This window comes from Neopsephotus bourkii, unplaced genomic scaffold, assembly GCF_033783945.1.
Source record: "Neopsephotus bourkii isolate Nb327-2 ecotype Australia unplaced genomic scaffold, CSIRO-AGI_Nbou_v1 NB_1682, whole genome shotgun sequence".
Classification (NCBI taxonomy): Eukaryota; Metazoa; Chordata; class Aves; order Psittaciformes; family Psittacidae; genus Neopsephotus; species Neopsephotus bourkii.
This window is the reverse complement of record NW_026902156.1, coordinates 59,267-74,189: the sequence shown is the minus strand read 5'-3', so window position 1 is coordinate 74,189 and position 14,923 is coordinate 59,267. Positions and strand designations below refer to the sequence as shown.

The 14,923-nt window shown below is 43.9% G+C and overlaps 3 protein-coding genes across 3 annotated transcripts; all 3 read left to right on the top strand.

Moving 5' to 3' along the window:
- Positions 1 to 3,290: 3,290 nt before the first annotated feature.
- LOC133224490 (olfactory receptor 5AP2-like) lies at positions 3,291 to 4,220 on the top strand. Its single transcript, XM_061375979.1, has one exon. It carries the CDS (start codon positions 3,291 to 3,293, stop codon positions 4,218 to 4,220), a length of 930 nt encoding a protein of 309 aa, XP_061231963.1.
- Positions 4,221 to 8,030: 3,810 nt separating this feature from the next.
- LOC133224485 (olfactory receptor 8U3-like) lies at positions 8,031 to 8,990 on the top strand. Its single transcript, XM_061375975.1, has one exon. The coding sequence runs from the start codon at positions 8,031 to 8,033 to the stop codon at positions 8,988 to 8,990; it is 960 nt and encodes a 319-aa protein (XP_061231959.1).
- Positions 8,991 to 13,054: 4,064 nt separating this feature from the next.
- On the top strand, positions 13,055 to 14,005 carry LOC133224484 (olfactory receptor 5AP2-like). Its single transcript, XM_061375974.1, has one exon. The coding sequence runs from the start codon at positions 13,055 to 13,057 to the stop codon at positions 14,003 to 14,005; it is 951 nt and encodes a 316-aa protein (XP_061231958.1).
- The last annotated feature ends 918 nt before the right edge of the window (positions 14,006 to 14,923 follow it).

The window sequence follows — 14,923 nt, the reverse complement described above, 5'->3', positions numbered from 1 at the left end:
AGTGGTGGTTTACATTCATCTTACATGCAGGTTACTAAAATGGATTCCACCTGGGGATAAGCACCCACATCCCATGTCTATGCCCAGCTCATGCTAAAATACACCAGGTAAACAAAATGGTGTATTGCACTTGCAATTTAAGCATAGCAATCTTCCATAGATGTAAGACAACCCTAAATACAGAATCAATGGTAAATGAGAGCTGTCTGGGTCTCAAAGAAGCCAGAACACTCCTATGGGGAAAATATCTTTTCTTACCTGTTGTGAGTGGGAATTAACTTATGTTGGGAAAGTATATGGATGGTGAACACTCTCTTTTATGTGCTCTGGGAAACAGGTGCTAGAGAGCATACATCATCTTAGATCTGGGAGAAAAGTGACTTTTCCTACAGTGAATGAAGGAGCCAGACTTGGTATGATTAAATGCCAAAGAGATTGGCAGGAGAGAGACCTTTGATATCAGAGAGCTTCCTTTAAGTACTTCATCAAACCTTCTTTTCCTGCGTTTAGTTATTTGGATATCTTTGCTTCGATTATACATAAAGAATCATGGAGCAACAGACAGCATAATTTGGACCTCAAAAGGTTATTTTTTCCAAGCTTTCAAGGGAAAGGGAGCCTAGATGAGAAGTGTTGTGTGTTGGGCTGATCCCTGCTTGATAAATTGCCCCACTCTGGGGTCCTTATTTCCTGTTAGCTTTGAAAAAGTTCCAAAGCAGAGACAACTGAAATGCTCAAACATTTATTCTGACTTGATGCTACGTTCCTAAGAGAGCTCGGGATTGCCATAGCCTTGTATGTGGTGGATTCAACTCAGGGAACTGCCAAGAGGAACCTCAGTCTAACGTGCAGGGGAGGCACAATTGTCAATTCCATCAATACAAGAAACAGGCTTGAGATTTTGGAAACACATTTTATACTGAAAGCATCATTTTATGATTCTGCTACAATCTTTGCAGAGAAGGGGTCTATAAAATTCAGAATCCCCTGCCGGTAGACACAAACTTTCCACATCAAATACATAATAGGGGTCTTCTCCATAAAACTCTAATATCATACTTGGCAAAAAAGAAGACATTATAGATCAGAGCGTAACAACTGAATAAAATGTGTGCTTTATTACACTATTTTCCTCTTTCAGAAGACTATCTCCTATATTACCGATGCAAGGACATGGTTTGGACGGAGAGTGGCTACCAGAGCAGTGAGCACTGGCTGGACTGTTGCATGCAGATGGTGACGGGCTCTACTCTGCAGGAGCATAGGGACAGCCACGGGTCTTTGTTTCCTTAATATCTTTAAACAGAGACAAAGGAAAACACCACAGTGTGTAGGGACAATCCCACAGTACCTGAGCAAGAGAAGTAGGGCAGGAACAGAGACCTGAGCCAAGTGCAGCCAAGACTCCAGATCACCAGGCAAGTTGGTGACAATAAGGCAGGTCCAAGGTGAAGCCAAGTCAATCCCCTGGTCAGATCCATCAAATGTCAGGCAAGTAAACGAGAAAGCCTAGATCACCATCAAAGGATTAAATAGATGTACACACCTACTGCTAAACTAGAAACCAGAACTTCTCTAATAAACCTCAGCATCCTGGACTTGAAATAGAGGTAAAGGACAAATAGGCAGAGAGTGGGGATGGATCCCCAGCTGAGGCTTCTCAGGAGAATAGACGCTTATTAGTTTAGCTCGGGACAATTCATCATTGCCTGAAAATGCCCATTTCTCACCCTTGAGTACATTGTAAGCCAGGAATTCAGTGCTCCTGAAAATCCAGGCACTACATGTGGATAACCTCACTGGGACTGGGAAGCTGGGCTCACAACTGTCTATGGAGGGATATCAGCAGCTCCAGGGATGGAGTCACCTGTGCTTCATGTCCCAGTTGGGGACCATCTGCGAGATCTGAAATGTCTAAACCCATGCTCATTCTGTTGCCAAGGTCAAAGTGAAAACTTTGAATGGTCCACATCAAAAGCATCAGAAGCACAGCTCATCACTGCTGCTGTGCAGCTGTACTCAGGTTTGGCTCTTCCACACCATGACTCTCAGATGCCCAAGCACCACAATGCCTTTCAGAGGTGATTTCACACCCTTTGCTTTTCCTTCTCTTTGTTTTCCCCTGGTAAATCATGAGCAGCCCTGGAGGCTTCCTCCCAGGAGAGCACATGCAACTGTATTTACAGCCCCAGCACCACAAGCTGGGCTCTGGGAGTCTGGCAGGAGCTCACATCTCTTCACATCAGGTGCTTAACAGGGGTGATGCTGGCACATAGATGTCCTCTGCTGTATTGGGGATAAACTCTTGGCTCCCATCACTCGGTGGCAGGGGGAAGGCAAAGGAGGTAACACGAAGACAAAGCAGAGCCTCACCTGATTTTAGGTAGGGGGCTTGCTTCTGCATGTCCTCAGGTTCTCTTTGGTAAAGGTGTGTCAGAAAACAGCCTTACCAATGTGGGTTTTCTTTATAAGAAGAGGGAGCATTGGCTTATGTAGGTTGTTTTTCTTTTACATAGGCACCTAAAGGAAGATGCACTGATTTATTCAAGAGTTAAATGATGATGAATCTTATTTTGTTATAAAGAAATGCAGCTTTCCAGATTGTCAGCAGAATATGGTCACTAACAAATCAGCCTTTGGAATCAGCCTCTTGTAACATCAAATCTTTTTTAAGGCAAGAAACATAATGCCCATGGGTTTAGGATGCTTCAGCATGCTGGATCTCAGAAAGGTATAAATCATGACTTTAGTAATGTGAATTTTATCCTTTTTGAATTATGTATAACACTTTGATAAATGTGATTTTAAGACTGGCATTAGAATTAAAAGCCAAAGGAAAATGTCTGGAGGTCATTAATGTGTAAGCTACAATTTCAATGAGAATGTGACTTTCTCTTGCTCAAGGTTTACTTGCACTCCTATGAGGTTTTTCTAAGCTGTTTTCTGACACAAACTGCCTCAAATCTCAAAGTGAGTAACGATCTAATTCTTCACTCAAACCTGAAAATACTGGTGCTTGAATAAATCCAAAGATTATTTTTCTCAGCATAGAAGAACAAAAATGCCATTTTTTTGCTTCATTGCAGTCTCTTTTCTTTTCTAAGCACCTCAAATGAAAAACAAAACCATATAATTTGGTTTAAAAAAATACAATACAAAATATTAATTCCACCAAAACAGGACAGATAAACTGGTGAACAGTTGTAGTTAAATATGGTCCAAAAGTGAATTTCTATTTGCAATTATTTTGATGTTTTCCTTCCTTTTGCATTGGTAGGTCATACCTGGTCATGGGAGGAAATCACACTCAGACTAAATTCATCCTGTTGGGAATTACAGACAGCCCATGTGTGCAGATCCAACTTTTTGTCTTGTTTCTATTGATTTACATTGTCACTTTGGTGGGGAACTTTGGCATTATCACAGTGGTTCGGGTGTCTTCCAGTCTCCACACCCCCATGTACTTCTTCCTCACCCATTTTGCCTTCATTGACATCTGCTATTCCACAGTCATCTCCCCCAGGATGCTGGCAGACCTGTTAGCAGAGGACAAAACCATTTCTTTCACTGCCTGCATGATGCAGTTCTTCACCTTTGTTTTCTTTACTGCTATTGAGTGTCACCTGCTGGCCATGATGGCCTATGACCGGCACGTTGCCATCTGCCACCCCCTGCTTTATGTGACCATCATCTCCAGCCGTGTCTGCTGGCAGCTGATAGCAGCATCCTACCTATTCGCCTTCTTCAGTGCCATCATCTCCATGTGGTGCGTGTTTGGAGGTTCCTTCTGTGGTCCCAACCGCATCGACCACTACTTCTGTGATGAAGTCCCTGTGCTAAAGCTCGTGTGCTCTGACACCCACAGCAGTGAGATGGTCATCTTTGCTTTTGTCACCATCAATGCGGTGGGTGCAAGCATGGTCATTTTGCTCTCCTACATCTCTATCATCCGCACCGTGCTGAGGATGTGCTCAGCACAGAGCAGGGCCAGAGCCTTCCACACCTGCGCCTCCCATTTGATGGCTGTTTCCATATTCTTTGGGACAGGATTCTTCATGTACCTGCAACCTTCTTCTAGCCACAGGAGCATGGATAAGGTGGTTTCCATCTTTTACACCGCGGTCATCCCAATGCTCAACCCGTTCATCTACAGCCTGAGGAACAAGGAGGTGAAGGGGGCTCTGCTGAAGTGTGGGAGGAGGTTGTTCAGCCGCTGGTAACATACAAGATTTGTGTCATGGAGGACACGATTACATCAAGTGAGAAAGCCTAAACAATAGGATTTTCCACTAATTTGCATGGTTTCAGGTAGGTTCTTTCACAGTTCCTGCACAAAATTCACCGAGAATATTTAATGAGAAATAGAACCCCCATCACATCATCCTTGGAAGGAAACCAAGAGGAGCAGGAACCTCAAACTTCCTTTCACTTCTCAGCTACCAGCTTGTAGGAAGAGATTAACTTGAATTACCCCAGGCCTCTTTTTCCTCACAGGAAACACCAATCAGCTTTATTAAGTTCTCACTTTTGTCACTGACAAATATCCACTTTTCTTGCAAGATTCTTGACCTTGTCCCTCAGCTCCAATATGTGCAATATGTGTGTATGTGTGTAAATATATATATATGTGTGTGACAGAGGAATACAAATAAAATGTATAAAACTGGTATTACTAATAAAGTGACACACACAGACTTGGACTCAGTGTGTGGATCTGCATGACTGTACTGCACAGAATCATCTCTATCTTGAGAAAAAAAAACTGATTTTCTCACCTCCTGGCTTGCTTTATAAATCAGAGCTTCTGAGAAGTAAATCCTTCAAGTCTCCTTTTTTTCTCTGTTCACTTCTACAGGGTGTTGGGTGTCAATGTTTGGCTGCATCTACCAGAGATTCCTGTCTTTATTGTTCAGTACCGTCTATCTTAGATGGTTGGGATACGCTGCCAGCAGCCTCATTGGGCACATCACCCCATGGCTATCTTGTTTTCTCTCCCTTTCACATGTAACTGAAGAATTTCTTTAGTCATTTCATAAGTTAAACATCTGGAGCTGTTAATTCCTCAACCTTTGAGACGGGTTGTCTTCTGGGAGACAGAATAGAAGATGATCAGAAACTGCTCTGAAGTTATTGAGAAAGAGCATTTCTTAGAGATGGCACCTCAGCATCTTCAAAGTAAAGAAAGAGTGAAGATGGAAAGATTAAAGGAGTCTTTACTAAGACTTGAAACCCATTTCCAAATAAAAGTGCAGCCCATCTACTAAAGAACATAATTCTAATAGCATATTTTGAAATGGAGGAGATACTAATGACCAGAGAATAACACTGAATAGAATGCTCAGTTGATTACTCTGCCTCACTGAGAGCACTTTCTACATTTGCTCATTCAGGGACATGGTCTAAATAGAGTGCGAGTGCCAGAGCAGTGAGCCCTGGCTGGGCTGTTGGGTGCAGCCAGAGAAAGGTTCTAATTTCATAGAATCATAGAATAGTTAGGGTTGCAAAGGACCTGAAGTTCATCCAGTTGCAACGCCCCTAGCATGGGCAGGGACACCTCACACTAAACCATGCCACTCAAGGATGGTTTGAAGAAACCTGGCCAGTACCACAGGGATTTCTCTCTTCAGTCTCTTTAAACAGAGCCAAAGGGGACCATCCCACTGTACCTGAACAAGAGAAGCATTGCAGGACCGGAGACCTGGGCCAAGTTCAGCCAAGACTCCAAATCATCCGGCAAGTTGGTGATGAGAAGACAGGTACAAGAGCAGGCCAAGTCATAGAATCATAGAATCATAGAATAGTTAGGGTTGGAAAGGACCTTAAGATCATCCAGTTCCAACCCCCTGCCATGGGCAGGGACACCTCACACTAAACCATGGCACCCAAGGCTCTGTCCAACCTGGCCTTGAACACTGCCAAGGATGAAGCATTCACAACCTCCCTGAGCAACCCATTCCAGTGCCTCAGCACTCTAACAGGAAAGAATTTCCTACTTATATCCAATCTAAACTTCCCCTGTTTCAGTTTTAACCCATTACCCCTTGTCCTATCACTACAGTCCCTAATGAAGAGTCCATCCCCAGCATCCCTATAGGCCCCCTTCAGACACTGGAAGCTGCTCTGAGGTCTCCACGCAGCCTTCTCTTCTCCAGGCTGAACAGCCCCAACTTTCTCAGCCGATCTTCATATGGGAGGTGCTCCAGTCCCCTGATCATTCTCATGGCCTCCTCTGGACTTGTTCCAACAGTTCCATGTCCTTTTTATGTTGAGGACACCAGAATCCCGGAATCACAGTCAGGTCCAGCCACTGCTAGGAAAGTCTATGAGCAAACCTAGGTCTTCATCAAAGCATTCCATAAGAACACACACCTCCTGTAAAACCTAGAACCAGAACTCATCTTACGGAGTTCAACCTCCCTGAGCTGAGCTTAAATAGAGATGGTGGGCAAATGGGTGGAGGGTGGGGATGGAGCCCCAGCTGAAGCTGGTTAAGGGGATAAATACCTATCAGTTCACCCTGGGATAATGGATCATTGCCTCAAATGCCCATTTCTCAGTCTTCAATAGAGTGGAAGCCCTAAAGCATCAGCTCAGCTGTTGGACATCCAGACACTGCATGAGGAAAACCCAGCTGGGGCTGGAAAACTGGGCTCTCAAGTGTCCAAGGAGGAGCATCAGCAGCTCCAGAGATGGAGTCATTTGTGCTTCATGTCCCACCTGGGGACTCTCTGCAAGATCAGAAATGGCTCTAAACCCATTCTCATTCTGTTGCCAAAGTCAAAGCTAAACCTTTTCATAGTCCACAAGTATGTCAGAAGAAAGTATGAACAGCTCATCACTGGTGCTGCTGTGTAGCTGTGCTCAGGGACAGCTCATGCACTCCATGTCTCTCAGATGCCCAGGCACCACAATGCCTTTCAGAGGTGATTTCACTCCCTTTGCTTTGTTTTCCTCTGGTAAAGCATGAGCAGCCCTGGAGGCTTCCTCCCAGGAGAGCACATGCAACTGTATTTACAGCCCCAGCACCACAAGCTGGGCTCTTGGAGTCTGGCAGGAGCTCTCCTCTCCTCACATCAGGTGCTTAACAGAGCTGATGCCAGCATGTAGATGTTCTCTGCTGCACTGGGGATAAACCCTTGGCTCCCATCACTCGGTGGCAGAGGGAAGGCATAGGAGCTAACACCAACACAAAGCAGAGCCTTGTCTGCATTGAGGCAGTGGTTTTGCTTCTGCATGTTCTTGGGTCCTCTGTGGTAAAGGTGTGTCAGAAAATAGCCTTTCCAATGTGGGTTTTCTTAATAATAAGATGGAGCAATGTCTGATGCATGTCATTTTTCTTTTACATAGGCAGCTAAAGCAAGATGCACTGATTTATTCAAGATTTAAATGAGGATGAATATTATTTTGTTATAAAGAAAAAATGCAGCATTGCAGTTTGTCAGCAGAATATGATCACTAACAAATCAGCCTTTGGAATCAGCACTTTTTAACAACAACTCTGTTTTCAAGCAAGCAAATTAATGCCCAGGAATTTAGGATGCTTCAGCATGATGGAGCTCAGAAAGGTATAAATCATATATTTACTAATGTGAATATTATGTGTTGTGAATGATCATAAATAGCTTGATAAATGTGATTTGGTGATTGGAATGATAATTCAAAGCCAAGTGAAAATATGTGCACGTCATCAATGTCTAAGTTGGGATTTCACAGGGAATGTGACTTTCTCTGGCTTCAGGTTTACATGCACTCCTGAGGTCCCCCTGAGTTGTCTTCCAACACAAACTGCCTCCAAATTGAAAGTGAATAAAGATCTGATTCTTTTCCTACATCTCAAAGTACAGTGTTGAAAGAAGTCCATAGTTTTTAGTGTCCCAGCATATAGAATTGGTGTTAGAAAATATAGTAGAACATATTGAACATGGCAGTTAAACTACTAATTGGAGTAATGAATGGTCTGGAAGTGCATATCTGTACTTAATCAGTGTGATACTTCTCTTCCTTTTTTTCTCAGAACATAATACCTGATAATGGGAGGGAATCAGACACGGACTAAGTTCATCCTGTTGGGAATTACAGACAGCCCATGTGCACAGACCCCTCTTTTTGTCTTGTTTCTATTGATTTACATTGTCACTTTGGTGGGGAACTTTGGCATTATCATCTTGGTTCGGGTGTCTCCCAGCCTCCACACCCCCATGTACTTCTTCCTCACCCATTTTGCTTTCGTTGACATCTGCTACTCCACAGTCATCTCCCCCAGGATGCTGGCAGACCTGTTAGCAGAGGACAAAACCATTTCTTTCACTGCCTGCATGATGCAGTCTCAAAGCTTTACACACTTTGCTGTTGTTGAGTGTCACCTGCTGGCCATGATGGCCTATGACCGGCACGTTGCCATCTGCCACCCCCTGCTTTATGTGACCATCATCTCCAACCGCGTCTGCTGGCAGCTGATAGCATCATCCTACCTATTGGCCTTCCTCAGTGCCATCATCTGCACATGGTGCACCTTTGGAGGTTCCTTCTGTGGTCCCAACCGCATCGACCACTTCTTCTGTGACGTTGTTCCTGTGCTAAAGCTCGTGTGCTCTGACACCCACAGCAGTGAGATGGTCATCTTTGCCTTCGTCACCATCAACGTTGTGGGCACGAGCGTGATCATTTTGCTCTCCTACATCTCTATCATTCGCACCGTGCTGAGGATGTGCTCAGCACAGAGCAGGGCCAGAGCCTTCCACACCTGTGCCTCCCATTTGATGGCTGTTGCCTTGTTATATGGGTCAGCATTCTTCATGTACCTACAATCTCCATCTAGCCACAGGAGCCTGGATAAGGTGGCTTCCATCCTCTATGCTGTGGTCAACCCCATGCTTAACCCATTTATCTACAGCCTGAGGAATAAGGAGGTGAAGGAGGCTCTAGTCAAGTGCAGGAGAAGGTTCCTCAACCACTTGCAACACAGAAGAGTTCTATTATCTAGGACATGAAGATTTTATGTCAAGTGAGAAAGCCTATGGTGCACTGAAAAGATGGGATTTTCCAGTAATTCGCATGACTTTATGTAGGTTCTTACACCGTTCCTGCACAAAAGCCAATGACAGTATTGAATGAGAAAGAGACCCCCCAAAATCACATCTGCATTGGAAGGAACCCAAGAGGAGCAGCAACCTCAAACTTCAGTACATTTTGCTGTTACCCGCCTGTAGGCAGAATTTACCCTCAATTATTCCAGGCCTCCTCTCCTCACAGAAAACACCAATCAGCTTTGCTCGATTATAACTTTTGTCACTGATAAATACCCATTTTTTTTTCCACAAGATTCTTGACCTTGTCCCTCAGCTCCAATAAAATTCCTCACTCTTACCTGCAAGTTCTTTATTAAAGCTGCTGGGGTGGGAGGGAATAGGAAGTGTAGTTTTACATTTGCTTGCTCAAAAAGAGTCAGATGATAGGTTTCAAAAGATTCATTGCATTTGTTTGTGCCTTTCAAAGAGAAGAAGCTGGTGGGAATCAGGATCTCAAGCTCCAGCTTTGAATATCAAAGGGAATTCCTCCCCAGGCTGCAGCTTCACAAGAGATTTCAGATAAAGGAAGGAATTGTAGACTTAATTAGCACATTATAACTAATGTCAATATAATTAATTACTATGTTTCATTAATGTTACTATAATATATAATAAAGGGTGAACTGTGCTGAGACCACCCAGTGTTAAGGACATTTTGAGCACATCAGGGAGTCCTTCCATTCATCTTGAGTGCCCTATACATAAATGGTTAGATAAATGGAATTCCAGCTGGAGATAAGCACCCACATCCCATGTCCATGCCCAGCTCATGCTAAAGTACACCAGGGAATACAAATGGTGTATTTCACTGACAAATGAAGCCTGTGGCTCATTTCCAAAGATGAAAGTCAATCTTGAGCACAGAATTGCTGGTGACTGAGAGCTGTCTGGGTCTGAAAGAAGCCAAAACACACAGATGGGGGACAACAGCTTTCCTTTACCTGTTGTGAGTGGGAATTAACTTGTATTGGATAAGTATATGGATGGTGAACTGTCTCTTTTGTGTGCTCTGGCAAACCACAGCAAGAGAGGAGATGTTGTCTAAGGTCTCAGGGAAAAGTGGCTTCTACCTGTGTCCAGTGATGGAGACAGCAGAAATATAAGTAAATGCTGAAGAACTTAAGGTGTCAGAGACTTTTAATATCGGGGAGCTTCCTTGAAAGCCTTCACCATAACTTGTTTTCCTCCTTCTAGTTAGTTGGATGTCTTTGCTTAGACTATACACATAAAATCATAGAGCCACGGAAAGCTCAGGCTGGACCTCAAAAGATCATCTGATGCAAGCTTTTGTGGGAAAGGGAGCCTAGATGAGAAGCGTGATGTGTAGGGCTCATCACTGCTTGATGAATTACCCCACACTGGTGTCCTTATTTCCTCTTGGCTTTAATAGAGTTTCCAAAGCAGAGACAACTGAAATGCTCAAAGGTTTACCCACACTTGATGCCATGTTCCTAAGAGAGCTCTGGATTGCCCTAGTCTTGTGTGTGGTGGATCCAACTCAGGATCCAACTGGCAATAGGAACCTCAGTGTAACGTGCAGGAGAGGCAGCATTGTGAATTCCAGCAACACAAGGAACAGGCTTGAGGTTTTGGAAATACATTTTATACTGGGAGCATCATTTCATGAGTCTGCTTCAATCTTTGCATAGAAATGACCTACAAAATGCAGAAATCTCTGGGGGTGGACACAAACTTCCCACATCACATACATAAAAGAGGTCATCCACATAAAAGTATAATATCATAATTGGTAAAGGAGAAAGCACTAAAGACAAGAGAATAATATATGAAATTAATGTGCACTTGATTACTCAACTTCCCTAACTGAGAAGACTACCTCCAAATTTGCCCATTCAGGTACGTGATCTAGATAGAGAGGGAATGCCAGAGCAGTGAGTCCTGGCTGGGCTGTTGAGTGCAGTGTAATGGGTTCTGCTCTGCAGGAGCATGGGGAGTTCCACAGGAGTTTCTTTCTTTAATATCTTTAAACAGAGCCAAAAAGGATCACTGTGGTGCACAGGGAGCATCCCACAGTACCTGAGCAAGAGAAGCATGGCAGGAAGAGACCTGGGCCATGTTCAGCCAAGACTCCAATCATCAGGCAAGTTGGTGATGATACAAATGATTCAGGTGCAGGACGAAGCCAAAGAATGTCAGATCAAGCCAAGTCAATCCCCTGATCATGGTCATGTTCAGCATTTGCTAGGAAGGTACATGAACAAGCTTTGGTCACCATCAAAGTATTCCATAGATGCACACAACTACTGCCAAACTGGAAACAGAAACTCAAACATAGCACCAACTTCCCTGAGCTGAGCTTAAATAGAGATGGTGGGCAAATGGGCAGAGGGTGGGGATGAAGTCCCAGCTGAAGCTGCTTAGGACTATTAGTTCACTCTGGGACAATTCATCATTGCCTCAAATGCCCTTTTCTCAGCCTTCAATAGAGTGGAAGCTCCAAAGCACCAGCTCAGCTGTTGGAAATCGAAGCACTACATGTGGATAACCCAACTGGGGATGGAAAACTGGGCTCTCAATGTCCACAGAGGGACATCAGCAGCTTCAGAGAAGGAGTCACTTGTGCTTCCTGTCCCATTTGGGGACACTCTGCAAGGTCAGAAATGGCTCTAAACCCAATTCAATTCTGTTGGCAACGACAGACAGGAAGCTTGGCATGGTATATAAGTATGTCAGAAGCATCCCACAAGCTGCTCATCACTGGTGTTGCTGTGCTCAGGTTTGGCTCATCCGTGCCATGTCTTTCAGTTGCTCAAACATCACAATGCCTTTCAGAGGTGATTTCATACCCTTTGCTTTGTTTTCCTCTGGTAAAGCATGAGCAGCCCTGGAGGCTTCCTCCCAGGAGAGCACATGCAACTGTATTTACAGCCCCAGCACCACAAGCTGGGCTCTTGGAGTCTGGCAGGAGCTCACATCTCTTCACATCAGGTGCTTAACAGAGCTGATGCTGGCACATAGATGTTCTCTGCTGCACTGGGGATAAACTCTTGGCTCCAATCACTCGGTGGCAGAGGGAAGACACAGGAGGTAACAACAACACAAAGCAGAGCCTCACCTGCAGCAAGGAATTGAGCTTGTGTCTGCATGTCCTTAGGTTCTCTTTAGTAAAGCTGTGTCAGCAAACAGCCTTACCAATGTGGGTTTTCTTTATAGTAAGAGAGAGCATTGGCTTATGCAGGTTGTGTTTCTTTTACATAGGTTACTAAAGCAAGATGCACTGAATTACTCAAGAGTTAAATGAGGATGAATCTTATTTTGTTGTAAAGAAATGCAGCATTTCAGATTGTCAGCAGAATATGGTCACTAACAAATCAGCCTTTGGAATCAGCACTTTTAAACACCAACTCTGTTTTCAAGTAAGCAACTTAATGCCTATGGGTTTAGGATGCTTCAGCATGCTGGCTCTCAGAAAGGTATAAATCATGACTTTAGCAATGTGAATTTTAACCTTTTTTAATTCTGCATCATACTTTGATAAATGCGATTTTAAGACTGGCATTAGAATTAAAAGCCAAAGGAAAATGTTTGGACGTCATTAATGTGTAAGCTACGATTTCATTGAGAATGTGACTTTCTCTTGCTCAAGGTTTACTTGCACTCCTATGAGGTTCCTCTAAGCTGTCTTCTGGCACAAACTGCCTCCAATCTGAAAGTGAGTAAAGATCTGATTCTTTACTCAAACCTGAAAAATCAGGTGCTCCACAAAATCTGTAGTTTATATTTCTCAGCATACAAGAACAAAATGCCATTTTTTGCTTCAACGCACACTCCTTTCTAAATACCTCAAATGAAAACCAAAATCATATGATTTGGGTTTAAAAAATACAATACAAAATATTAATTCCACCAAAACATGGCAGTTAAAGTAGTGATTGATTGTAGTTAAATATGGTCCAAAAGTGAATTTCTGTTTGCAATTCTTTTGATGTTTTCCTTCCTTTTGCATTGGTAGGTCACACCTGGTCATGGGAGGAAATCACACTCAGGCTAAATTCATCCTGTTGGGAATTACAGACAGCCCATGTGCACAGACCCAACTTTTTGTCTTGTTTCTGTTGATTTACATTGTCACTTTGGTGGGGAACTTCGGCATTATCATCTTGGTTCGGGTGTCTCCCAGCCTCCACACCCCCATGTACTTCTTCCTCACCCATTTTGCCTTCACTGACATCTGCTATTCCACAGTCATCTCCCCCAGGATGCTGGGAGACCTGTTAGCAGAGGACAAAACCATCTCTTTCACTGGCTGCATGATGCAGTTCTTCACCTTTGCATTTTTTAGTACTATTGAGTGTCACCTCCTGGCCATGATGGCCTATGACCGGCACATTGCCATCTGCCACCCCCTGCTTTATGTGACCACCATCTCCAGCCGTGTCTGCTGGCAACTGGTAGCATCATCCTACCTGTTTGCCTTCCTCACTGCCACCATCAACACATGGTGTGTGTTTGGAGGTTCCTTCTGTGGTCCCAAACGCATCGACCACTACTTCTGTGATGAAGTCCCTGTGCTAAAGCTCGTGTGCTCCGACACCCACAGCAGTGAGATGGTCATGTTTGCATTTGTCACCATCAATGTGGTGAGCGCAAGCATGGTCATTTTGCTCTCCTACATCTCTATCATTCGCACCGTGCTGAGGATGTGCTCAGCACAGAGCAGGGCCAGAGCCTTCAACACCTGTGCCTCCCATTTGATGGCTGTTTCCATATTCTTTGGGACAGGATTCTTCATGTACCTGCAACCTTCTTCTAGCCATGGGAGCCTGGATAAGGTGGCTTCCATCTTTTACACCGTGGTCATCCCAATGTTCAACCCATTCATCTACAGCCTGAGGAACAAGGAGGTGAAGGGGGCTCTGATGAAGTGCCCGAGGAGGTTGCTGAACCACTGGCAACATACAAGACTTGTATCATGAAGGACGTGACTACATCAAGTGAGAAAGTTTAAACTAATGGGGTTTTCCACTAATTCTCATGGCTTTATGTAGGTTCTGTCAGAGTTCTTGCACAAATTTCAATGAGAGCATTTAATTAGAAGTAGAACCCCCATCACATCTTCCTTAGAAGGAAGCCAAGAGGAGTAGGAACCTCAAACTTCATTTCACCTCTCAGCCAGCAGCATGTAGGAAGAGATTAACTTGAATTACCCCAGGCCTCTTTTTCCTCACAGGAAACACCCATCAGCTTGATTAATTTCTCACTTTTGTCACAGATAGATATCCACTTTACTTGCAAGATTCTTGACCTTGTCCCTCAGCTCCAATATGTGTAATATGTGTGTATGTGTGTAAATATATATATATGTGTGTGACAGAGGAATACAAATAAAATGTATAAAACTGGTATTACTAATAAAGTGACACACACAGACTTGGACTCAGTGTGTGAATCTGCATGACTGTACTGCACAAAATCATCTCTATCTTGAGAATATCTTATTTTCTCACCTCCTGACTTGCTTTATAAATCAGAGCTTCAGAGAAGGAAATACTCCAGGTCTCCTTTTTTTCTCTGTTCACTTCTACAGGGTGTTGGGTGTCAATGTTTGGCTGCATCTACCACAGACTCCTGTCTTTATGATTTAGTACTTTCTATCTTAGATGGTTGGGATACACTGCCAGCAGCCTCATTGGGCACATCACCCCATGGCAATCTTGTTTTTAATCCCCTTCAGATGTAACTGGTGGCCTCCATTATCTATGCCGTCGTCACCCCCCTGTTCAACCCATTCATCTACAGCCTGAGGAAAAAGGAAGTGAATGGGGCTCTGCTGAATTGTGAGAGCAGGTTCTTCAACCACTGGCAACTTAGGAAAGTTCTATCATCCAGCATGT

Bases quoted from the DNA above. Each gene is read 5' to 3' on its own strand.
- LOC133224484 (XM_061375974.1), top strand. From the start codon at position 13,055: ATGGGAGGAAATCACACTCAGGCTAAATTCATCCTGTTGGGAATTACA.
- LOC133224490 (XM_061375979.1), top strand. From the start codon at position 3,291: ATGGGAGGAAATCACACTCAGACTAAATTCATCCTGTTGGGAATTACA.
- LOC133224485 (XM_061375975.1), top strand. From the start codon at position 8,031: ATGGGAGGGAATCAGACACGGACTAAGTTCATCCTGTTGGGAATTACA.